Source organism: Myiozetetes cayanensis, unplaced genomic scaffold, assembly GCF_022539395.1.
Source record: "Myiozetetes cayanensis isolate MyiCay16 unplaced genomic scaffold, myiCay2020 scf44, whole genome shotgun sequence".
NCBI classification, from domain to species: Eukaryota; Metazoa; Chordata; class Aves; order Passeriformes; family Tyrannidae; genus Myiozetetes; species Myiozetetes cayanensis.
The window spans coordinates 434,996-460,347 of NW_026087676.1; the positions used below are offsets into that span (position 1 = coordinate 434,996).

At 59.3% G+C, this 25,352-nt stretch overlaps 1 protein-coding gene across 2 annotated transcripts; it reads left to right on the forward strand.

The window, feature by feature from the left end:
• Positions 1–235: 235 nt before the first annotated feature.
• LASP1 (LIM and SH3 protein 1) lies at positions 236–25,295 on the forward strand. 2 transcript variants are annotated; one of them, XM_050330790.1, is made up of 7 exons: positions 236–426; positions 4,536–4,630; positions 14,605–14,689; positions 19,779–19,886; positions 21,718–21,877; positions 21,969–22,063; positions 22,901–25,295. In XM_050330790.1, exons 1-7 carry the CDS (start codon positions 358–360, stop codon positions 23,072–23,074), a joined length of 786 nt encoding a protein of 261 aa, XP_050186747.1. In that variant the 5' UTR covers positions 236–357; the 3' UTR covers positions 23,075–25,295. The 2 variants fall into 2 exon arrangements, with proteins under 2 accessions (XP_050186747.1, XP_050186748.1); XM_050330791.1 differs by lacking the exons at positions 236–426; positions 14,605–14,689 and having other exon boundaries at positions 4,550–4,630.
• Positions 25,296–25,352: the final 57 nt, after the last annotated feature.

Consider the following 25,352-nt stretch of genomic DNA (forward strand, 5'->3'; position numbering starts at 1 on the left):
CGCCTCGCCCCTATCATCGTTATTTCGCTTTTTTTCACCCCTTTTTCGCCTTTTTTTTTTAAATAAAATATTTAAGCTCGGCGGCGCTCGGTGCGGAGAGGACGACACAGCTCGCACAGGCGCCGCCACCACCACCGCCCCTCCCCCGCTCCCGGTCCCTCCCACTTCCCTCCCTCCTTCCTTTTTTTTTTTCCTCCATCTCCCCCTCCCCGCCCTTCCCGACTATTTAAAGTCGCGACATCGCGGGCGGCGGCTCAGAAAGAAGAAGAAGAAGGAGGAGAAGGAGGAGAGCAGCGGAGGAGGGTGGGAGTGAGTTGGTTTTTCCTCCTCCCTCCCACCCCACGCGAGTTCTCAGCCATGAATCCCAATTGTGCGCGCTGCGGGAAGATCGTGTATCCCACGGAGAAGGTGAACTGCTTGGATAAGGTGAGGTTTTTTTGGGGGGAAGGAAGGTGGTGTTGCGGGGGGGGGGTTCGCACGTGGATGGATTTGGAGAGGGTTTTTCCTGTGGAGTTGCCACCGGGTGGGATAATTCCACACCCCACACCCCTTCCCACCGCCACCCCAATCCCTGTTCCCGGGGGGTGTTTCCATAGGGTCGCATCGCTGTGGAATCCCGTTGTCCCGGGGGTCCCCACGCTCCTTCCAGCTCTGGGGGGGTGACAATTCCTTGTGCTGCTCCAGGGGACGCGTTTTTCCACCCACCCCACGTTCCCGGGGGGTATTTCCACGCTGCTCCCTCCAGACCCCCTTTTTCCAGGGGGTATTTCCACCCGAGTCCTGGCGGTCACATCGTTATGGAACCCCTTTGTCCTGGGGGTCCCCCAAGCTCTTTCCAGCCCCGGGGAGCAGCAGGGAATGTGGTTCTTCCCTCCCATCCTTTTCCCGCTGATATCCCCACGGGACCCCCGTTCCACGGGGGATATTTCCACGCTTGGTATTTCCAAAATCCCGTGGGTCCCTCACACTCCTCCCAGACCTGGGGTGGCTGCTGGAGGTGGCACTTCTTGTGCCACGCTGGGGGACGTGGATGGAGCCCTTTTCCCAGGGTTCTCCAGCGGCATCCAGGACTTTTCCTTGTATATTAAGTTGATGTATTTATTGTAATATCTCTAATTAAAAGGCAGCACATCCTTGTGCCTGTGGACCCCGAAGGAAAGCAATAGTTAATGCTTCCCTGGAGCTGGGAACCTCATCTGGTTTCCATTATCCAGCTTTTTCCCCTTTTTTTTTTTTTTTTTTCCAAATCTTCCATCCCAATTGATACTTCCCTGTTCCAATCCTCGGGCTGCCTCCTTTAACACGGAGTATCCCTTTTCCTGAGTGTTTTCCCATCCAAACCCAAGCTCTGGGCTGGAACTGAGGAAGGTGGCAGTGGGTCTCCATTCCCCTGTGCTGTTCCCACGGGATTTTTACTTCCCAACTAACCCCTCCTGGAGAGCTGAGCTGTTCTCCTCCTCCCCCTCCTCTCCCAGGCTTCTGGGACGACCAGTTTAGGGACTAAAAAAAGTAACTGGAAGAATGCTGGGCTCTCCAGCGACATTCCTGAGCTTTGCAGCCCCTGCTGCTCACATTTTTAAGGGATGAGGTCTCCTCCTGGGGCTGGGAATGGCTTGGGGCTGAAGTGTCACCCCTGTGCCCTGGGTTTTGGGGGCAGTGGGTGGCTCAGTGTGCTGGAGCCTGGGCTGGCCTCCAGCAGCTGCAGGGGGTTGGGATTTGGGGGATCACTGGAAAGGAAGGGGGATTTTAGGGTGTGGATCACTGGAAGGGAAGGGGGCTATTGGGATTGGGGATCTTTGGAAGGGAAGGGGGGATGACCCGTCACTTCCTCCTGCTCCAGACGCTGTCTGGGGTCTGTGCTGTGGCTGTGTGTCCGGGAACACCCGGAGATGGTGTATTCCAGCTGCTGGGAAGCAGGCAGGGGCCTGCAGTCACCATCTTGTGCTGCTCGGGCTCCTCATCCGCTTCCTCTTCCTAAAAACCGTGGCACTCGTGGCCCAGCACACCCCGCCCCAAACTGCTGCCCCCTGGGCTCCGCTCCCCCTGGGCTTCCTGGCTGGCACAGCTGACCCACTTCCCATAAAACCCTGGGATTGGCAGGGTGCTGGGGAGTCTGCCTTCCCCGCTTTTCCTGCCCCTGGAGCAAAGTCCGAAGGGCAGCCGGGGTTTGTTTGCAGAAGTTGCTCCGACCGAGGGGCTGCCGGGAGGGGAAAGGCGGCCCTGGTGCCTCTGGTGTGCTGGGCTGGCTCTGAAACCCGGGAAGTCCATTTCCCTCCTGGGATCTGCGGGAAAACTCGCTGCTCTGTGGGGCTCCCGGGGAAGGGAGCAGCAAAACCCACCTGCCCACAGCCCTGCCCCTGCCCCTCGGCCTCCAGCCCGTCACCTGAGGGTTTGGGGACTCGCTGCTGTCCCTCCCCCCACGGGAAGGTGCTGGGGAAGGTGCTGGGTGATGTCTCTGCTTCCGCAGGGGAAGTGACACCCCGGAGCCCACGGAGGGCTGAGGTCACAGGAGCTGCTCCGAGAGGAGACGACTCCCAGCGAGCTCTGCAGGGCCTCAAACCTCGGCCAGGGTTGATCTGCAGCCCCGGGGGAGTCTCTCCTTGTGTTGCCCTCAAGCCCTGGAGCCTCCAGTGGTGCTTTTTCTGGGTGGGGAGTGATGGCTTTGCTTGGTCTGACCCAGGAGAGCTGTGGCTGCCCCAGCCCTGGAAGTGTCCAAGACCAGGCTGGACGGGGCTTGGAGCAACCTGGGCTAGTGGAAGGTGTCCCTGGGGGTGGAACTGGGTTGTCTCCAAGGTCCCTTCCCACCCAAACCATCCCATGGTTCTGTAAATACATCCCAACACTGTGGCCCTGAGCTCTGTCCCCAGACCTGCTCTGCTGTGAGGGTGGATGGAAGTTGCCACTCCCAGAGAAGCCTTCCAGGGTGACCACCCTGTGCTTCCCAGCCTGGGGTACCCGGGATCACCCCCAGACCTGTCCCTGGAATTGCCTCCAGGCCTTCAGAGCACTTCCAGGCTGGGAGCTGGAAAGCACAGGCGTTAATGCTCCTCTGAAAACCCACTTGAAACCTGCCCTCTTTCTCTGCAGCCGTGCTGGAGTGTTCCTGGAAGCCTAAATAACTGCAGTTCCCCTGTGTCCAGCCGTGCTCCAGCCCTCCTTTCAGTGCTGCCTCACAGCCCGTGGCTCTGCCATCAGCTCCAGGGGTGGGAGGCAGAGTTTCAGGGCAGGGAGGTTTAAGTCTTTGACCTCCAAAACCCCCAGAGAACTCGGGGTTTGGCTGTTCTGTCTGTCCCTAAAGAGTCCCAAAGCTGGGACAGGGGGGGGAAAAGCCCACCCTGGCCTGGGCTGTTTGGGAAGGGGGTGTGGAGCGAAGCCCCTCTGGCTGGAGCTGTGGCTGCTGGAGGAACTCGTGTAACCAGAGGGAAGGAACAAATATGTTGCTCAGAGCAACTGAAAGGAGGAAAATTGTCCTCCTGGGCTGAGTCACGTCTGTCTCCAGAGCCTGGCAGTGTTTGTGCTCGGGGTGTGGTGACACCAGGGCTTGGCTCCCTGCAGGAACAGGGCTTGGGCTGGGGAAACGACTTCTTTAAACGTCTGAGGGTGGAAATCACAGCAAGAACCCCCAGCTGGGTGCCCGGGGTTTGCTTTTCGAGTGTTCAGTGTGTGGGCCTGGCTCCCAGGTCTCCCTGTCATCTAATTGGTGTTTTGAGTTCCTAATTTGGGGGGTTTGGGTTGATTTCCCCCCCCTGATTTCGCAGGGTTTGGGTGCTGGAGGAGGGAGGGCAGCTCTAGGGCAGGGCTGATTTTAACCTGAGTGAGTAAAGGTGTTGCTTTGGGCTGTGCATTCCCTGTTTTCCTGCTCCAGCTCAGCCCCTTCCTGGGCTGGGACCTGGGAATTGACTCCAGACCCCTCAAATCCTGATGGAAATGCGGACTCTGGGCAGTGGGTGACTGGCAGGACACTGGTCTTGGCCTGTGCGGGGCTGAGCAGCCTCAGAATGACAAAATCAGAATCCTTTTGGTTGGAAGGACCTGTGAGGTCAACCTTTAAATTCCTTGGGAGCAGCTCTGAGCTGTCCTGATTGGGTTCCTTCCAGCCTGGAAACCCACTGGGGCCAACTTGGTGCCAAGTGGAAATAATTTATTTAGGAGCAGCCCTGAAAACCACCTTCAGACAGTCCTTTAGGGTCTCAGGTCTCTCTGAATTGTGTCTTCAGCCCTGGCTCTGTGTGAGCTCCCTGTGCCTGCTTCCCACGAGAACCTTTTCCTCCCTGCCTGCATCTGCCTGGCTCGGGCAGCCTCACCTGACCTGCTCTTCTGGCTGGCACCTGGCAGAGCTCGGCAGGAAAACCCGAAAGCAGCAGCTCTGAAGCCTCCAAATTAGGGCTGCTGGAGTTTGGAGCTTCCCCCACCCCGTGTTTGGCTGAGCCCACAAATCCCTGGGTTGGAATTGTGTGATCCCAGCGGGCCCTGGCCCTGCCTGGGATGGAGAGGGGGTGTCAGTGGTGTTAATGGCTGTCCTGTCTGTGTTCCAGTTCTGGCACAAAGCATGTTTCCACTGCGAGACCTGCAAGATGACCCTGAACATGAAGAACTACAAGGGCTACGAGAAGAAGCCGTATTGCAACGCGTGAGTCCCTGTTCTGGGGGGGCTGGTCTGGGGTTTGCTGCACCCTCCTCCCCCTTAAACATCACCCCCCACCCTGTAACGAGGGGTGGGGGGCACCCTGACCTCTCCTGAAACTCTGTGGTGTTTGCTGGGAATGCAGGGGAAGCGCTGGATGAAGGGATAAAATAAGGGATAAATACTGGGTTTAAATCAGGGGTCACTACATTAATACTGGTTTTAAATTGGGGTCTCACCCCAGTTCATACTGGGTTTAAATCAGGGGTCACACATTAACACTGGTTTTAAATCGGGGTCTCACCCCAGTTAATACTGGGTTTAAATTGGGTCACACACACCAGTTAACACTGGTTTTAAATCAGGATCACACTCCAGTTAATACTGGTACTAACCCAGGGTTTTTGGTCCTTTTTTTGTCCTTTTCTTTGGTCCTTTCCATCACTTTCTGAGCAATGGGTGTCCAGAGCCCCCCACTTTTGTTTTTCTCACTAAGGAGGGCCCTTCACTGCTCACCCCTTTCTGGGCTGGTCCTGCTCTGGTCTCTTAATATCTCTAAAGCAGCTTTGGAATATGATCTTTTGTGGCTACTTCTTCTACACTGACAGTTCTTAGAAGGAAAATGGGATAATCTAACACTGGTATTAGCACTGGTCTGTTCACTGAGTGCTTAAGAACACTAATCCTGACAACATCCCTGCAGGGTGGGTGTTTGGAGTCATGGAATTCCAGGCTGGTTTGGGTTGAGAGGACCCTTAATGATCACCCAGGAACACCTTCCACTAGACCAGGCTGCTCCAACCTGGCCCTGAACACTTCCAGGGATGGGGTATCCGTGGAATAATCCATGCCAGGGCCTCCCCACCCTCCCAGGGAAGGGTTTATCCCCAATTATCCCATCTAGACCAGACCAAACCCTCCCACTCCCATGGCTTTTATGGGTGGTTGTTGCTGACACTGCTGATGGTGACTGTGGCTTGTCCAAAGTCCAGCGCTCCTGCTGGGCTGAGAGGAGACTCGGAGCATTCCAGCTGTGGCTGGGAATGGCTGTTTCCTGGGATCTCCCCTGAAGCACAGGGTGGGAATGGCGTGGGGAAGCAGCAAATGGGGGGAACAGCTTTTGGGGTGAAACTGGGAACTTCTGGAGTCCCACGAAGGGGGAATGTGTGTCCTGAGGCAGGAGGAGCTGTTGGTTTAGGGGGGTCTTTGGGCTGGGTGGGAGCTGGAGCCTGGCAGGGATGAGACCCCCAAGCTCTCTCCAGAGCATCCTGATCCCAACCTTCCTTCCCTGGGCCGTGGGCACCCTGTCCCAGCTCTGTGCCCCCAGGACATGCCCATCCCGGGGGTCCTGTGCTTGTGCTCTCCCTCCAGGCTGCTGGAAGGGAAGTGGGATAATAATGGGAAATTCCTGACATTCCGAGGAGTCTGCGCAGCCCTCGACCCATCTCGGTTTCTCAGCCCCCTCTCTCAGGGCTCCCTTTGATGCTGCTGCTGCTGCTTTAACCCCTTCCCAGCCCCTGCCCGTCCTGCCCCTGCCCCAGGGCAGCTCTGGATGCTTGGAATTGTGCACAGAGACTTGAGTTGGATCCTTTGTTCTTCCCACTGGGCCTGTCTGGAAGCAAAGGGGAGTGAGGAGCAGCTGGAAACTGCTGGCACAGGGAGGCTCTGCCAGCCCCGGGTCGCAGTTCCAGGGCAAGGGCAGGGGGTGTGAAGGGGAAGCTCCAAGTTTGGATGTAGAACTGGATCCCTCTGGAGCATCCTGGGGAGTAAAGAAACTCCAGGCAGGGTGAGAGTGCCTGGCAAAGGCCAGCCCAGGAGGAGCCCAGCGTTCCCAAATGCCTTTTGCTGGTGGTGGAGCCGAGGGACAAAATCTTCCGTCCCCGGAGAAGGGGGTGGAAAAGCAACGTTTATCCTGGCAGGGAGAGAGGCTGCTTTTCTGAACATGCCTCAGCACAGGGTCTCCTCTGTTTGAGCCGTGGCCTCCTGCCAAATTCCTGAGTTTCTTTCTTCAAGAGAGCAGGAGGAAGAGGGCTGGGCTTCCTCCAGCTCTGACACTGCCCCAGCCGTAAATCTGGGAGAAGCCTCTGGGGACAGTGGCTGGTTCCCTCTGCCCTCCCTGTGCCAGGCTGTGGGAATTGCTTGGTGGCAGCTGTGACTGTCTCCACCCTCCTCCCTGTCCCTCCCTGGGCTCCAGCTGGGCACTGGGGTGACTGGTTGCTCACTGGGAGCAGCACCCAGGGCTGGGCTGGACTCTGTGAGCACTTTGAGTGCAGGAAGGGAAGATCCAGCTGAAGCCTGAGGCTTCTTTAAGTGAAGGGTGTGGAAGGGACAGGCAAGACTCGTGTTCAAGGGCCCAGCTGCTCCCAAATGTACATTCTATATAGGTTTTAATTTTTAACTGGCTGTGCTGGGGGGATGGCAGAGCTGAGGGAGCGGGGAGGTCCCAGTGGAGGTGGTACCTGTGGCTCAGTGTGCAGCACCAGATCCTGCCTGGAAAATCCTGTCTGGGAGTTCAAAGCTGGCTCTTCAGTCTGGGGGAGGCTTCAGAGACATCCCTGGGCAGTGATGCTGGAATGCTGGGATGGGGAGAAGGAGCAGAATCCTGGGCAGGAGGCTCCTTCTCTGCCTCTCTTGGCTAGGAGGGATCATCTGCTGCTCTCCCCTGAAGCCATCAAGACAAGAGCCAAGGCCAGGCTTTATCTCTGTGGGTTTGCCCGAATTCCTGCTGCTGAACAAGCAGTTCCCAGTTGGATGCATCCCTGCCCAAAGCCCTGGCTGAGCACACACACGTGTCCCACTGTCAGTGGGGTGGATCACAGGCTCTGCTGCTGCTCCTGGGGCTGGGCTTGGGTTCCTTTCCCTGCTGCTGCAGAGGAGCTGCAGGAAGTTCGTGCCTGCTCCGAGGAGACACAGCCTGGGCCTGACACATCCCCCTTTGTTGGGATGGTGCTGCCCTCCCCCCTCGCTAAACCACGGTGTTTAACTCCTCAAAAAGGGGCTAAAGGTTGTGTAGAGGCTGCCAGAAATATCCCCAGGGGTGTGTCAGCAGGTCCCTGCTCCCCATCTGCCAGTGACTTCAGCTTTTCCTCGTGGAGAAACCACCCCCAGCACGGCCTGGATCGGGATGTGGGGCTGGAATTCCTCCTCTCTGAGTCAGGGAGAGAGCAGATCCTGCCCAGCTCACCTGGTGTTCCCCAGCAGGGAGCTGGGAAAACCTGCAAATCCTGGGCATGACCCAAAAAAACCACCTCCCTCCCTGGCAGATTCCTGGCCGTTCAAATCCCGCCTTCGCACGCGGAGCGGGGGATCCGATACCTCCAGGCTTAATCCCTGGCTTGGAAAAAGTTGGTGAGCAGCTCTACAAGGAGCCAGTGATCTGCTCTTGGCAGGGCTCCCTGCTCCATCTGGGAGCAGCTTTCCTGGTTAATAAAGTGATCTTGCAAACTTGGAGGGGGGGGGGCAGGAAGGGAAAGAGGAACAACTGTGCTGCTGGGATGGGGTCCAGGTGTTTATCCCAGGCTTTGTTTGTGCTTTGAGTTCCTGGATGGGAGGAGCTGGCTCTGCTCCTGCACTTGAAGTGCATGGAAGTTGCTGGGTTTGGGGGTGGAGAACCTCGGAATTCCTGGATTTTGGGGACGTGGTGTTGTAGTGGGCTGGTCCCTGTTTCTCTGTTGTATTTGGAGAGGGGCTCACTGGGGAGGAGAGAGGATGTGGTGTGTGGGAAAGAGCCTGAGTGAGGCTGGGATTTAAAGGCTGGAAGGCTGGGAATGTTGGTGAATCCTCTTTGGGGTGAAGCATCTGTTTCTGGAGGGCTTGGGAAGGGCTTAGTCCGGGGGCTGTCTGTGCCGTTCTGACCTCTCCCAGCTGACGCTGTTCCCCCTGGAAATCCCAAACATTCCACAGGGTTCTGCTGCCCTCCCTCCACCCCATCCCTGGCTGTCACATCTCTGGGACTGGCTTCTCCTGGCAGGTGCTGGGATGAGACTGCCCCAGTGAGCACAAACCAAAGCCTTTGTGGATGAAGCCCCTGGTGAGGTGGGAAGGGGGGAAATCCAGCCGTGATTCCTGCAGGAAACTCCCCTCCCTCCCTCCTGGGCTCGCCCTGTGCTGTGTTGCTCCTTTCCAAAACACCCCAGATGTTTTCCACACACCTGGAAGAAGTTTCCCAGCTTTTGGGGTGAGGAGGAGGGGAATATGTGCAGATTTGAGGTGGTTTTCCCTCTGCCCCTGCCCTGGGAGCTCCCAGTGCCCTCAGAGCCAGGAGCTGCCCGGCGCTGACCTCGGCTCCAGATGGATGTTGACTTTCCTAAACTTGCTTATCCATGCCTGGGGCCAAAAAACCTTGTGGAAAATCCCAGCTTTGCTGCTCTGCCTGCCCTGTTCCCAGTGCTGGGGGTGGGGGCAGGACAGGGACTGCTCTGTTTTGGGGAAGGGGGGGAGGGGAACAGCCCTTTGCAGACACGAGTTCTGAATTCCCTTGAAACATTTCCAGTGTGGATTGAAGCAGGTCTGTGGAAATAGGCTGGTTTTCACTCAGGCAGCTGCTGGAAGAGGCTTTGGAGACAGGGATGGGATGGATTCTGCTGCACCCACGGAGAGCAAACCCCTGTTCCCACTCTGTCCCCTGCCAAAACACGCACGTGGCAGCCTGTGCTGATGGGATTGGCTTCTCCTGCCTCCCCCAGCCCTGGCACCAGGACACTGGGTGGGCAGCAGGAGGGTCTTTGAGAAATTCCATCCTACAGAGTCGTGCTGTGCTCTCAGTCAGGTTGTTGCCAGCTGGTTTTGAGGCAGGCTGGGAGCAGATGCTGGGAACAGGCAGCAGCTGCACACGTGGAGGGCTGGACCAGCCATTTTGGCAGCTTTTTCCCCCTGAAAACCCTGGGAGGAACTGGAGCCCTTCCCTGCAGTGGTGGGGCTGCTTTGGTTGCTGACAAAAGGACAGTTGATTTTTTTTTTAAGCTCTTCCCCGAGAACCAGCAGCTCTTTGAAAGGCAGGATGTGAACTCTGGAGCCAGAGCACAGCCAATTGCTTCCTTTGTTTAGCTCTCCTTTCCCAAAATCCCTGGTCCAGCTGCAGGGGGGTGACCGTCACCCCTCAGAGGTTCAGGTCTGTGGCCAGGGAAGGGATGGAGTGTTTGCCTCCAGGGCTGATGGATAAACCTGCCAAGAGCCCTTGGTTTAGCGCAGCCTGTGCTGGATGTAAGCAACACTTTGGAGCTCGAGAGGCCCTTCTAAACACTCGTGATCCGTGGAGTAAACTGGCCTTGCTGGAGGATCAGATGGGGGGGTTTGAGTTGTGCTGAAGTGGCAGGGTCTGGTCCTGTAGCTCCCAGACCCCCTTAGTTGTCTCTGCAGAGCAGCTGGACGAGGCCACGCTGCACCTGAAGGAGTTTTTACCGGTGGAACAGGAGAATTTACCCTCCTCTCCGGCTCGGGAGAAGCTCCAAAGGCAGAAGGAGTTCAAGTGCTGCCACTTTGGCTTCTTGAGACGGGAATTCTCAGCGGGAAGCTCTGCTTTTGGGGCAGGAGTGGGGTGTGATGGGGGGTGCATCTGGAAGGGGGATCGCTGGCAGACCCTTCCCGCTGTTGCTGTGGGGCTGGGAAGGTGGAAACGCTGCCCAGGTGGGACAACTGGAAATCCCAAGGAAACTGGGCCAAGGCCGTTCCTGGTTGGTGTGTGGGGAGCAGGGGCTGTGTCTGGGAGGGTTTCCCCCTGGATGGGGGTGTGTGTGCGTGCAGGAATGGCTCGTGGCCCCCCAGCAGAGTCCCCCTGCTCGGTGCTGGTGCTGCTGGGAAGAGGCTGAGCCAGGAGCAGACGGGGCCCTTCCTTCTCCCCGGGGAGCCCCGAGCCGTTCACAGCCGGATAAACTTTCATCTGCCTCGCAATTGCCGTGCTCACACGGCCCCTAATGCGGGAGCCAGACGGGATCTCTGGCCGGAGGAGACTCCAGTGACCTGATTTAGCAGCGCCACAAAAAAAGCCTCGATGGCTGCGGTGCCTCCGGGGCCCACACAGCTCCCCTTTTGGGAAGGATGCGGAGGTTTGGAGGGCTCTAAAGGGTGGCACCTGCCAGGCTGGAGGTGCTGTTGGGGTGCAGAGAGCAGGATGTGTTTGGAGGGCTGTTGGGCTGTGCTGAGCTAGGGAGGGGGGGAGCTCAGGACAGTGTGGGGTCCCTGCCATCGGTGTGCTCCTTCCCTGGCTGTTCTGTGTGAAATCATTGGATATCCTGAGCTGGGAGGGACCCCCAGGGACCATCCAGTCCAAGCCCTGGCCCTGCCCAGGACACCCCAGCAATCCCCCCCTGTCCCTCAGAGTGTTGTCCAAACCCTCCTGGAGCTCTGGCAGCCTTGGGGCTGTGCCCACTGCCCTGGGGAGCCTGGGCAGTGCCCACCACCCTCTGGGGGAAGAATCTTTCCCTGATATCCACCCTAACCCTCCCCTGGCACAGCTCCAGGTCCTTCCCTGGGTGCTGTCCCTGCTCACACAGAGGTGATCAGTGCCTGCCCTTCCACTTCCCCCTGTGAGGAAGCTCCAGACTGTTGAGGTCTCCTCTCACTCTCCCCTTCCCCAGGCTGGATCTGGAGGTGTTTATTCCTGGCTGTCTCTCCCGGTGGGTGAAACCACCCAAGGTCCTGCAGAGCTGCAGATTCAGGGGGTGTTTTCCTGCCCCCCCCTCCCCGAGCAGGGCCATGGCAGGGACACACAGAGCCCTCGCTCCATCACGTGTCCCACTGCCCCACATCCCCCCGGGTCACTGGGATTAATGTGACAGCAGCCCCTGCCGTGGGGGGGAGGGATCCATGTGTTCTTTGGCTCTAATCAGGCAGGGCATGGCTGGCTGTGAGGAGAGACCCCGAGGTGCCCAGGCCAATCCCACCCCCCGGCAGTCTGGCGGCTCTGCCTCCAAGACACCAAGCTCTTCTCCTTCTCTCCTTAAAATAATCCCTGTCTGGAGCAGCTGTGGGATGCTGAGGCTCCACAACACCCACCCTGGGCTCTGCAGCCCCTCAGCTCCATCCCTTCACGCCCACAGCTCGGCTGCCACCAAAACCCACCGAAACCTGGCTCCCATCCTGCTTCCCCCTCCTGCATCCCCATCCCCTCGGGCAGGGAAAACACCCCGGTGCTCCTGCCAGCTCGGGTCCTGCTGGAGCATCACCCCCAAGCAGGAACCAGGGGCCCCTCCCTCAGGCAGCACCCACAGGTGGCTTTTCCCCCCGCCCCCAATCCCGTTTATTCTTGGAAGTTGCCTGGTTTTGCCTGGAGAGCCCTTCCCCAGCAGCAGACTTTACACAAATGTCACAGCCCAGGGTGCGTGGGACTAATTATTTCCTCGTGGTTCGTCAGGAGGGGGGTGGGTTGAAGCAGCTTTTCCCCCCACCCCGTTTATCTTCCTGAGCTGCTCGTGCCTGCAGCCTGTGGAGTTTTCCTCAGGCTCTCCAGGGCTCCATCTTCCCTTAACGTGCCTTTTGTTCCCTGCAGCTTCCCGACCTGTTGCAGTAAATTAGGAATAAACGAGTGTTTCTGCAGGAGAGGGGGTGAAGGGCATGAGGGCAGGGCTGTTATAGGGGGAGCACACCAACCCCAACCCTCTCCCTCCGTGGACTTCGGGCTCAGCGCTGGGATAGGCGCCCAAATTCCCCGCTGCCCCCACTTTGGGAAGCCTCTGGCCGGTGGGGATGCTGCGTGGTGGTTTTAGGGTGGATTTGGTGTGCGCCGCTTGTGCTGCTCAGAGGTGGTTGAGCAATAACCACCCTCCCCCTCCTGTTTCCGCTGCCAGCACCTATTTCTGGTGATGCTGGGGGGGCTCTGAGGACCCCCCCGGCTCTGCTCCTGCCTCGGTTTGGGTTGTGGGAAGGGGGAGAAGCGGGTCGTGCTCCCCCACAAACCACAGCCCCACCCCGTTCCCTCCCGAGGCAATTCCCCCCCTGCCTCCTCATTGGGGTTTCATTTATTGCTGACTGTTGCTGTGGCTGCTTCTCATGCAGAGGAGCTGGTTTGCCCCTCCCTGGTGCGTGGCAGGGATTGAGGGGGTGTTTGGGCAGGGGAACCCTTCCCTCTCCCCTGGCCTTAAATTCCCTGAGGACTCCAATGCCTTTTCCTCCCGAAAAGTGCTGCCTGATCCTGGGGGGAGATGCTGAATTCATGCCTTTCCTCCCCTGCCCAGTGAGGACAGACAGATCCCTCCTGCCCGGGGGGCTCCAGGCTTGGAATCAAAGCTGCCTCCAGTCCTTGGGAGATTCCCTCAGAATCCAACGGGAGCCTAATTCCAGCTTCATCTGTGGTGTCCGTCTCCCCTCCCTCTGCTGGAGCACAGCACAGCCTTGCTGTCAGTCCCAATCAGGCCGTTGTTTTCCGGGTTATTTTTATTTTTCCTCCCCCTTCCCAGTTTCCCTGAGCTCCACGGGGCTGGATCCCTGTGTTCCCCAGCCCTGGCAGTGGCTGGGATTTCCCTCCTCCCCACAGACAGAGATTGCAGCCGGGACTCGAGCGTTATTAGCATGCCCAGGCCATGGGATGCGGTTGCCATGGCAACGGGATGATTTCTCGGGAGCTCCGGGCTGGGACCGGGCTCTGTGGGGAACCAACTCACATCCTGCTTTGGCCCTTCCCAGGGGCTGTGTCTGGCTCCGTGGCTTTCCTGGGAGCTCTCGAAATTGGGAACATCTGGGAAGGCTGGAAGTGGCAGCAGGAAAACCCCTCAGGGTTTGTAAAGACCCTCTTGTTTGTGAAAAAGAGAGGCGATGGGGTGTCCTGGTAGTGCTGGGGCAGAGCTCTGCCCCTCTTCCCATGGCTGGGCTGGGAATGGTCCCTTCTCCCTCTGCCTTCCCAACCTGCTCTGCACGTGGAGAAGGAGTGACCTGGGAGGGTGTTTTTGGAGAAGGAGTGACCTGGGAAGGGTTTTTTGAAGAAGTGACCTGGGAGGGTGTTTTTGAAGAAGTGACCTGGGAGGGTGTTTTTGGAGAAGGAGTGATCTGGGAGAGTATTTTTGGAGAAGGAGTGACCTGGGAGGGTGTTTGGTGTCTCAGAGAGGCCCAGAATGGTTTGGGTTGGAAGGGACCTCGAAGGGACCCAGTTCCACCCCCCCCACACCCCCTGGGCTTGTCTCCCAGCTGGGATGGTGACAGTGGGACCCTGGGGGTGCCCAGCAGGACGGGGTGTGCAATGAGCAGGCAGGGGTGTATTTTTGGGGTCCCCTGCAGGGCTGGGAGCAGGAGGGGGACCCGCAGCGAGGAGCTGAGCTGTCTTTTCCCCCTCTGTGCAAGCCACAGCTGAGCTGAGTGGTTTCTGGGTGTGAGGTGGGTTCTCCTCCTGTCTCCAGCGAGGCTGAGGCAGCTATTTTTGATCTCGGGTTTCCTGCACTGCTGCCTGGCTGAGGTGTGTGCTGCCCTGGCAGGGCCGTGCTGGGGGATCTGCTGCCGTCCTGCCCCACCACAAGGCGAGGGTGTTGTGGCTGAAACTTCGGTCAGAGCAGGAACTGAACCCTCCCACGTCCCCCGTGACCCTTCACAGCTGAAACTGTGACCAGAGTCAGCAGCTTTTACGGGCTGATGGCACCCTGAGGGCTGCTTGGGGAGATACTGATGGTGTGTTAAGGCCTCTCCAGAAATCAGGCAGGAACAGACATGGAATGGATTTGTCCCTGGGGGAAAAAAAAAGGGCTGCTCTGGCCCTGTTTTGATAAAGCTGAAGTTAATGTGTTGGGTGTGGGAGAGGACTGAGTGGGAAGGCTGGGGGAGGTGTTGGGCACAGGGAGGGATCCCACAGATTGAAATCCCAGCTGAGAGCTCCCACCATCCCAAATGGCCACGTGTTGGGGGTGTCCCCAGCTCTGACTCCTCCACAGTGGGACCAAAAAACCCCATATGGATGTGGCACTTGGGGGTGATGATGATGGGGCTGAGGGTCCTGGGGTGGGAGGGAGAGGGCAGGGAGTGGGGGAACAGCAGGATTAATGATCTGCTTCCCTCCCCAGACACTACCCGAAGCAATCCTTCACCATGGTGGCAGATACCCCCGAGAACCTGCGCCTAAAGCAGCAGAGCGAGCTCCAGAGCCAGGTGAGCATTTCAGAGCTCCAGACTTTCATACTCTATGGAAAAAAACAAAACAACCAAACACAGTCTTTTTCCATTGTGTTTTTGTCTGGTAGTTCCGTGGTTTGGAAGTTCTGGCCTTTAGGAGGTTCCTGACTTGATGTCCCCACTCACTCACCCAGTGACAATGTTGTTATTTGTCCCTTCTCTTTGCACCTTTGGAGTGCTGATTTCCTGCTCCCTCCCTCTGGAGCTGCATCATTTTCCACTCCAGGACAATTCACCAGCACAGCAGGACAGCGAGGTTGACTCTGTTCTGCAGTGGCCTTAACCCAGACCTTGGGACTGTGACCTGAGCTTGAGAGAGGGACTGAATATTTAGCAGAGGTGGGAATGTGCCTCTCCCAGCCCTTTTCCAGGTGCCATCCAGCCAGGCAGCCGGGTGAGGTGGCAGATCCTCCCCCTGGACAGGCGTTGACTCTCTGGGGGGGGTATTTCAGGTAAACCCAAATCTTGTAGGGCCTGAAAGCTCTGGCAGGCAGGAATAAACAGATGGAGGGATAAGGACTGGCACAGATAAGGGTTTCTCTCTCTGGTGGGAAGAGCAGAGCCTGCTGCAGAGGATGTTGTCCAGGCGTGTCCCGTTTTATCCCCTGGAGGTGTCCCTGGCTCAGCAGAGTCCCCAGCCCCGAGCAGGGTGTGGGCTGGTGACTCCCAGTGACTGTCCTTGGGTGGGCCACCCAGTGATCCCGGGTTTCCTTCTGCTCCAGAGTGCTGAGAGCAGCAATGTGAGCATCAGTTTTGCGGGAAAGCTGCTGGGAGGGCAGGGCTGGGGCTGGAATGGGCCTTTGGGTGGATCAGGGCAGCAGAGCTGGGGAAGGGGCTGGAGCAGCAGGGATGAGGGAGCTGGGGGGGCTCAGCCTGGAGAAAAGGAGGCTCAGGGGGGACCTTCTCACCTGGGCTTTTGTAAGGGCTCTTCCTCACAGGGAGTTGCCAACAGCTCCCTGTGCAGCCTGGGGCTGGATCTGTGTCCGTGGAGGTGACAGGGACAGGGGGACACAATTCCCATGGTAACCAGGGATGCTGCTGCACCCAGGAGGCTCCAGGCTCTTCCTGAGTTGTTGTTTGTTAAAGGGGACCCAGGGGAGGGACTGTGCTGTGCCTGGGCTCTCCTGAGCCTGGGTGGCACTTCCAGCTCCTCAGGAGGTGGCTGGGACCAGCCTTGCACCCTGCACCTCCAGCTGGTCAAGCCCAAACCCCCACAGCACCCCTGTGCCCAGGACAGGAGCAGCCAGGCCCAGCCCCCGGGGGTCTCCTGGGCTTTGGGGGATGGAGCTGGGATAGCACAGGGCTGGAAGAGCCCTCTGCACCCTTGGCTGCACCTCAGCAGAGGGGCTGGGGGGCGGGCAGGGCCTGCCAGGCAGCAGCACCCACCTTTTCAGAGCTGGATTCACACCAGGGTGAGCTGCAAGGTGGGATTTCTGCGAGTGGATTTCTGCTGGACCTTTGGGTGCTGGCAGAGCCCCAGCAGAAGGGCTGGGGAGGGATAGAGGGAAGGTGGGATGCAGGAGGCAGGTAGGTGGCAAAGCTGAACCAGGTGGAAGCTGCCAGGCTGGATCACCCAGAGCCCGGGGCAGGACAGATCCTGAACACACTCCAGATAAGATCTTAATTCCTCTCTGCCTTTGTTCTGCCTACAAAGGGAGTCTCCCATTTTCCAAGCTCCAAGCATTTGTGTTTCTTGGAGCATTCCAGCTGGAACCCCGGCAGCTGCCCTGGTTTATTGACAATCCCTGGCACTAATTGCAGGAGCTGAGCAGAGCCCTGGGGATGGAATGGGTCACTCCAGCCCTGCCAGGGCAGGCAGAGGCTTCAGAGTCCTGCAAATGAACTGGATGAACTGGGGCTGTTGGCTGAGACAGGGAAAGGCCTGTGGAAAAGGCTGGCTGGCTCTGCTGGCAGCCTGGCAGGAGCCTCCTGGGCCACTTTGCCAGTTCAAGTGCCATCCAAAAAAGCACATCCCAGCTCTTGCTGGGACAGGCAGGGGTAAAATTCCCCGTGGAGTAGGATCAGGGCTGTGTGAACTGTCACATCTTGCCTTCAGGCTTGTGTTTGTCAGCCCAGCCCAGCCATGGCCGAGCTGTTGGTCCTGTGTCCCTCTGGAGAAACCCTGGCTGGGCTTCCCTGCAGCGGGAAAAGGGAGTTTGCTGGGTCTGTGTCCTCTGCCAGGGGTTTCCAGCTGGGGGAGGGTGATGACAATGATGCTCCCCAGCAGCTGTTCCCAGGCTCCTGTGGGGCTGGAGAGTCGGACTCCTCCTGCATGACCCCGAGGGGGTTGATCCTACATTTCCTGCACCAGAAATACCCCACAGCTCTGCCCTGGGGGTGACTGGGAAAGGGGCTGGATCAGGGAACCATCGCTGGGGGGCTGTGGGGGGCACAGGGAGGGGGAACAGGGGTGAGGTGCTGGGCACCTACAGGGATGGGGTGACAGGAACAGGGTGCTGGGCACCTACAGGGATGGGGTGACAGGAACAGGGTGCTGGGCACTGCAGGGCCAGGCTATCAGGGATGGGGTGACAGGGCTGGGCACTGCAGGGGCAGGGTGACAGGCCCAGGGTGCCCAGGGCGGGGTGCAGGGCCCTGCAGGGCCGTCAGGCTGCCAGGACACCCCCGTGTGTTTGCCTCCTCTCCGCTCTATTTGTGTCCCCGCCGGGGAGGCGTCTCCCGTTCCGCTCGCTGGAAGCTGCCGGATAATTTACCCTGTGTGGGTAAATGGGTGCCCAAAGTGACAGCTCCGGTGCCCGCAGGCCGCCCCCGCGGCCCACGCGTGGCGGGGAAATTGCAGGTTCCCCAGCCCCGCTGCTCCTTTTCCGAGCCCCTCCACGGGTGGGTTCGGGCACAGCCCTTCCTGCCCGTGGGTGGGCAGCTGTGCCAGCACCCCTGGGAGCTCCGCTGCCGCCTCGGCGCGGGTGACAGCGGGGACGTGGCTGAGCTGCAGGGCTGTGGTGTGTGGAGGGCTGTGCTGTGTGGAGGGCTGTGCTGCGGCTCCCTTTGGATGCACACATGGATGCACATGTCATCACTGCCTTCCCAGCGTGGACAGGGAACGGTTCCTCTGGGAAAATCCGCTCGTGGATGCCATTTTATCGCTGTTTTGTGATTATGCAGCCAGGCATCCCCGTCCTGCGGGTTTTTAGGGTTAAATTCCTGTATCCTGAAGACAGAGCGGGGTGGGATTTAGGAGGGTGGTATAAAACACAGAACCCATCAGAGGAACTGCCTGGCAGTGGGATTGGCTTCTTGCTTGGTGATTCCTTATCTTTCCAGCCTGGATCTCTTACAGCTCATCAGCTGTGTGTGTGCAGGGGGTGGCTGTGGGATAAACCCTCTCCTGAGCAGGCCAGTGGGGCAGCATCCCACGTTCCACAGGGAAACAGCCCTTTTTGGGAAGCAGGAGACAAGCACAGCCCCTGTCCCTGGGCAAACTGGGGCTGGTGGTTCCAGAGCAGCTGCAGGGCTGACTCACCCCCCTCCTGACCCTGTCCCGGTGTGTCACAGGTTTTGTGTCACTGCTTTTGTGTGTCACAGGTTTTGTGTCACTGGGTTTTGTGCCACAGCTCGGGTTAACCTTTAGTTCCTGATTGTTCAAACCTCCGGGCTGCTTTTTCCATCCCCCTCGGGGGAAATTTGAGTTGTCCTTTACCCCAGACAGATCAGAGATTTTGTTCTTTCAGGCTGGGCTCTGCAGGGCCATTGAGCTGTGGGGTTCATCGAGCCTTTTGCTTTCTAATGACAAATTGGAGTCAGAAATCCAGGATGACTCAGCTCATCCCATCTCTCCAGGGGTTCTGTGGCTCTGGGGAAGGAGCAGGGGCTGTGAGATGCTCCCACAGCCTCATTTCTCCTGGTTTGCAGGGCAGGAAGAGGGAATGTTGTGTTGGGAGGTTCTGGGGGGTGTCTGTACCACTAATCCATGCCCAGCTCCTGTGTGCCCATGGAGTCTGGAGTCCCCCCTGCTCCAGGCAGGTGGGTGCTGTGCCCCCCCAAGCCCCTCCCAAGGTCCTGGCAGGGCCGGGTGGGATTTGGGACACACGGGACCAGTCTGAGCCTGCAGCTTCTCTGCCACACAGAGACCACAGTGTCTCATTTTTCCCTGGCAGTCTCGTGGTTCCTGTGTCACTCTGGAGCAGAGAGGGGGGCAGGACCTGCTCCATGGTCTGCCCTGGGCACTCCAGGGCTTGGATTCTGCCGGTCCCGCTCTGGGAGAGCCCGGCCAGCCGTGGGGGTGTGTCTTGGCTCCTCCAAACACCATAAAATCCTTGGCAGCCTCTCCTGGAAGGTGTATCCAGGCCCAGCTGGGCTGGGAGGCAGAGCTGGGAGGTCTGGAGGGGTGGGAATGCGTGAGGTCCTGGAAAACGGGCTGGGTCCCGCCACGATTCCAGCCCTGCCTCCCGGATTTATCTTGGGAGCAGTGTGGGCTTGCAGAGCCCTTCCCTGTGGAGCCAGCCCAGCTCCAGGAGGGCTGGGCATCGCTGTGTGTCCATGCTGGTGGCACCAGGGTTTGGAGGGGGAGGGGGTTGTTGATCCAGTGAGCTTTTCACTGCGGTGACAACGAGAAACCTGCAGAGCTCAGGGAGAGCTCCAGGGAGGTGAATCCCTGGTGAATCCCTGGGAAACAGAGCTCTGCATGCAGCCCCTGGCAGGAGGGAGGGTGGAGGGGGCTCAGGGTGTCCCTCTGCACGTCTGCTCCCCCCTGCCGTGGCAGTGGGGTGGTTTTGTGGCTGCTGGGCCCCGTTTCCTTCCCCCTTGGAGGTGTCATGTCCGTGGCTGGGGTTTCAGCCTCTGCAGGAGCTGCTTCTGCTTCTGGGTGACCTGGTGGGAGCAGAGCCCTGCAGCAGAACCCAGAGCTGAGGGCTGGGCAGCACATCTGGGCTGGGGCATCAGCTCCAGCCTCAAAACTGTACAAAAAAAGAGAAAAAAAAACAAAACACGACTTTTGAGGTCCTGGCTGTGCTGGTGAGGGGCTGTTGGTGGGTCCAGCTGCTGGATCCAGCTGTGCTCTCCTCCTCTGCCCTCTGTTTGAATGTGGGTTTCAATCCTTTGTCCCCAGATTCGCTACAAGGAGGAGTTTGAGAAGAACAAGGGCAAAGGGTTCAGCGTGGTGGCCGACACCCCGGAGCTGCAGAGGATCAAAAAGACTCAGGATCAGATCAGCAACGTGAGTGGCTCCCCAGCCCTGCTGTGACATTGCTGTGACCTCCCCGGGGCTGGAGGGGGGCTGGGGGGGCTGCTCTGCTGTGCAGCCAGGGGGGCACCACGCTGTGACAGCTGCTGGTGGACAGGCTGGAAGCCTGGCAGCTTTAGATCTCCAGCCCCTTCTCCTGGGCGTCCTGTGATCCTCCTGCACCTCTCCCCGCTCCTCTGAGCTGCTGGATCCTGCAGCTGGATCCAGAGGGGCTATCCCAGGTGCTCTGACTGTGAGGAGCAGGAAGGGAGCAGCGTTTTGGGGGGGTAGATGTGGCCCAGGGACAGTTCCATCCACCCTGGGGTGTCACCAGAACCCACAGCGTGGGCAGCACTTGGGATCCTGGGACACCCCGAGCTGAGAGGGACCCACGGGGATCATCAGCTCCCTGCACAGGACCCCGAGGGGCTCTGTCCCTGTCCTGCTCCCTCTGGCCTCTGTGTGTGTGTGTGGATGTCGGTGGATGCCGGAGGTTGCCATGGTGACGGGGAGGATGCTCAGGCGCACGTAAACAGGAGGATGCACGGGAGGATGCACGTCCTGCTGCGGCACTGGGAGCGGGGTGGGGCTGTCCCTGCCCCAAATCCCCCTGGGCTCCCCCCAGCAGAGCTCAGGGAGCCCACTGAGCTTTTGGCTGCTGGTGGAAGTCACGCGTGTTCCTCAGCAGAGCTGCTGGGAAACCTGGGAAGGAAAAGGGCTGGATTCTCCCTGCCCACTCAGCCCTCTTTGAGGGGGGTCCACGAGCTGATGGTGTCTCTGAGCTCCTCTCCTACCCCTGGCTCAGCACCCTGTGCTGCTCTGGCTTTTCCATCCGTGAGAATCCCTGCCCTGGGGACAAAATCCCTCCGTGGGAGCTGCTGGGATGGCCTGGGAAGGGGTCTGGGCTCCCTGGAATGCAGGGAGAGGGAGGAGGGTGCCTGTGCCCCGGTGGGTTGTTTAATGCCTCCTCACAAACACACTCACACCCACCCAAGAAGCCCCAGCAGGGCAGGAGGGGGATGTTTATTCCCTCTTCTTCTGCTCCCAGTTCCGAATTCCTTGGCAAACACTGGTCTGTCCTCAGGGAATTGTGGGCTGTTATTGATCCACCAAACCCCAGGACAGCCAGGCTGGGGAAGGCCTGGGAAAGGGACCTGGCTGGAAGGTTTTCCCTGGGGCAGCTCCTTGGTGGGTTCTGAGGTGGCAGGAGCCGAGTTTGGCTTCCCTGCCACAGGAGGGGCTGGGGGGCTGCGTTTGGGCAGAGCGTGGGGAGGTTTGGGGGCACCAAATCACCCAGCAGAGAGCTGGGCCCAGCCCTGCTCCCTCTGCTCAGCCCCCTCACCCTCTCCCAGCCACGGGGAAGAGTTTCCAGCAGCTTCCCTGGTGTCTCTGCCAGCCCAGGCTGGCCATGACCCACTTACTGAAGACACAGAGACAAACCCTGTCCCTGCAGAGAGCCCGTGTGAGCCTCAGCCCTGCCCTGCCAGGGGTGCAGCTGGGCAGGAACAGGGGCAGGAAAGGGGATCCTTAAGGCTGGGAAAACCCTCAAAGCTCATGGAGCCCAACCATTAACCAGCACTGCCATGTCACCGCTAAACCGTGTCCCCAGGTGCCACATCCACCTGCTTTCAACACTTCCAGGGCTGGTGACTCCTGTTCCAGAGAAATTTCCCCCAATATCTGATCTAAACCTCCCGTGGCCCAGCCTGAGGTCATTTCCTCTCATCCCACTGCTTGTACGGTGGGAGAAACTGCTCCTGGCACCCAAGGAGCTGCTGCCAGGGAGAGCCCTGACTCCCTCACTCCCCTCCTGCCACCCCTGCAGATCAAATACCACGAAGAGTTCGAGCGGAGCAGGATGGGCCCGAGCCCCAGCGAGGGCTCGGAGCCGGAGCGCCGGAATTCCCAGGAGAGCTCCGGTTACCGGAGACCCGCCGAGCAGCAGCACCAGCAGCCGTCCCACCACGTCCAGCCCACCAACCCAGGTGAGGCACAGGCAGCCAGGGCTTTGTGAGGGGCTTGGCTGTGCCCCCCAACCCCCAACATGCCCCTCACTGGTCCGTCCTCTCTCCTCAGGGTACCAGCAGCAGCCGCTGCCATCCCAACCCTACGGATACAAGGAGCCGGCGGCACCGGCGTCCACGCAGCGCAACGCCCCATCTGCAGGGGGGGTGAGTACAGCCCCCCAGCAGCCCCCCAGCACAGCCCCCTGCTTCCCACCCCGGGGGGGACACAGCCAGGCTCTGCTCAAACACCTCCCTGGGCAGCCCGTTCCAGTGCCCAGTGTCCCATTCCAGTGCCCAGTGTCCCATTCCAATGCCCAGCCACTCTCTCTGTGAAGAACTTCTTCCCAATGTCCAGCCTAAACCTCCCCTGGCACAGCTTAAGATCCCCTTGTCCTCCTGCTGGTTCCCTGGGAGCAGAGCCCGACCCCTCCCTGGGTCCTCCCTCCTCTCAGAAGGAGAGCGAGAAGGTCCCCCCTGAGCCTTGTCCTGTCCAGGCTGAGCCCCCCCAGCTCCCTCAGCTGCTCCTCCCAGGATTTGTGCTCCAGACCCTTCTCTGGACCTGCTCCTGCTCCCTCAGCATCCTTCCCAAGCTGAGGGGCCAGAGCTGGGCACAGCACTCCAGGGGTGGCCTCACCAGTGCCCAGCCCAGGGGCAGAATCACCTCCCTGCTCCTGCTGGACACTATTCCCGATCCAGGCCAGGATCCATCGGCCTTCTTGGCCACCCTGGCTCGTGTCCAGCTGCTGTCCCCCCGCTCTGTCCCCTGCAGGGGGGTTGTTGTGGCCCAAGTGCAGGCCCTGGCACTTAACCTTGCTGAACCTCCCAGAGCTCTGCCTGCTGCCCACTCCTGCTCCAGGGGGGTGGGGGGAGCACTTTGGACAGGGCCTGGCGCTTGGATCTGCTGCGGCATTCCCGGATAACCCCCGGGATGGGGATGGGGATGGGGATGGGGACGGGGCTCTCCCCCGCTCTGCCACCGCCCCCCTCTCCGTGTCCCCACAGAAGCGTTTCCGCGCCGTCTACGACTACAACGCGGCGGACGAGGACGAGGTGTCCTTCCAGGACGGCGACACCATCATCAACGTGCAGCAGATCGACGACGGGTGGATGTACGGCACCGTGGAGCGCACGGGGGACACGGGCATGCTCCCGGCCAACTACGTGGAGGCCATCTGAGCCCGGGGGGGGAGGGGGCCCAGCCCAGCCCCCAGCCCGGGGCTGTCCCCCCCTCTCTCTCTGTGTGTGTGTGTGTGGGGTGTGTGTGTGTGAGTCCCTCTGCCCCAGCCTCCCCTCTCCGCGTGCTCCGGTGCCTCCGGACTGTCCCGGCTCCCGCGTCTGTGTCCGGCTCCTCCCGCCCGTTTGGCTCCGCTGTGGAGGGACTGCTCCCCCTCCTCTGTTGAGGAGGGACTGTGTGCAGGGGGGGCACAGCTCCTCTGCTCCCTGGGGCTCCCTCCTCTCCAGCCCCCCCAGGGGGGTTCCGGCCATTCCTGGCCAGGGGGAGCAGCCGGAGTTGCCGGGATCCCGGAAAAGAGAGGGGGACACCATGTTAGGACCAAATTCCCCCCGCCCTGGCAGGGCTGGGCAGAGGTGCCCGTGTGGCTGAGCTGAGGGTGCCCTGGGCTGCAGGGATGGGCTGGAAGCCTCCACCTGCTCCTCCAAAGTCTTTGTCCTGGGGATCCTGGGGTGCTCTGGGCAGCCCTGGAGGTGGCTCTGGAGGTTCCTGCCTTTGGTTCCAGCTGCCCCATTCCATCTTCCCGATCCCCCCGGGCCGAGCTGGGCCAAGGAGCAGCCGTGGGGTTGCTCTGGCTCCAGGGCTGGAGATGGGCTGAGCACCCCTGCAGCTCCAGCTCCCCCTGCCCGTGCTCAGGGTGTCCCCTGGAAGCCCCTTCCTCGCAGCACTGGCTGATTCACCCAGGATTTTCCTGCTTTTCTCTTGCTGCTGCTGCTGCTGCCGGGTTTTTGGGACCCTCCTGAGCCCTCCACGTGCTGGGAGGTTGGTGTGGGGGCCAGCAGGATCAGCCCCCATCCCTGTGCCTCCCCTGAGCCGGGTGTGAAGGATCCTCCCCCTCTGGGTGAGTGTCCCCCTGCAGCACCCTGAGCCACCCTGCACCCAGTGACAGGGGCAGCTTTTGGGACCACCACTGGCTTGGAACCGTGTCATGGACCAAAATCTCAAGGCACATCCCTGTCCCCTCCTCCTCTGGGCTCCCAAAGTCCTGGAGCAGGTCAGGGTTGGTCTAACTGGAAGCCTGTGTGAGGTGGGAGGGGTGGGATGCTCCTCTGCCGGCTCACAGCAGCAGGACAAGGGGACAGTGGTGTCCCTTTGTCCACCTTTGCTATTCCCAAAGGGAAAGAGGGAATACAGGGACCAAAGGGGCCGAGCTGAGACATTCCCTGCTCCTGTCTGGGGACATCCCCTGCCTCCTGCTTGCAGTGCCCTTCCCCAGAGCACGGGGGCTGCAGGGCTGGCTCAGGGATGGTGCTGGGATTGGGATAACTGGGATCGGGGAGCAAGGAGGGGGTCCCTGGCCAGGCAGAGACCCCCTGGGAGGGCCTGAGCCAGGGAAAAGGGGAGTGTTGTGCTCCTGGCTCCTTCCCCAGCCGGCTGCAGTGGGATGGGGGAGAGGGCCAGGGATTTTTGGGCCCCCAGCAGGGGCTGTCTGGGATTTTGGTGCTAAAACAAGAGAGCACAAGAGCAGGGAGGGGGCAGCCGGGCAGGGGGACCCAAATCCCCCCGCCAATCCTCTTCTTGATCACCTTCTTGTCTGGGAATGGGGGGGAGGGGGGAGTATCAATGTGAATAAACTGGTTTTTAATGGACCAAATAACACAGGCAATTCCATTTTGGGATAGAGACCTTTTTTTAATGCTACCTTGAGACCATTGTCCCTAATCCTCCCCTTTCCCCTGCCCTTCCCTTCTCCCCTGCCGAGGGAAACAAACCTCTTACTGCTTCATTTCTGCCTTTTCTCTCAACTTATGCACTTTTTTGCCTTTTTTTCATAGCCGAAAAGCACCTAAACCTGTATTTAAAAATAAATGAATAAATAAAATAGTACACAAAAAAAAAAAAAAAAAGAAAAAAAAAAGAAAAGAAAGGAAAGGAAAACGAACATGAAAAGCTGAATTGCTTCTCATCACGTGTAAAATAACCCTCGCCCATCTCCAGCTTCCCCGGTTGCGTCTCAGTGCTGAGCTTAGAACGTGTTTTCTTCGGGATCCGTCGCTTGGTTGGGGTTTGTCCTTGTGTCCTCCTTCCCCGTGGGCTTGAGCACCCACCAGTAAAACATGGGATTTGGCCTTTTTTTGTCCCAAAAGCATCGAGTGGAACAATCCAACCCCGTCCTCTTCCCGGTTTACTCGGATGAAAAATAAAAGTCTAATTTTTACCTGCTGATTTGTGCTGCCTTTGGCTGCGGTCGCTTTCCCTGCTTCCCTGGGGCACGGGGGGAGG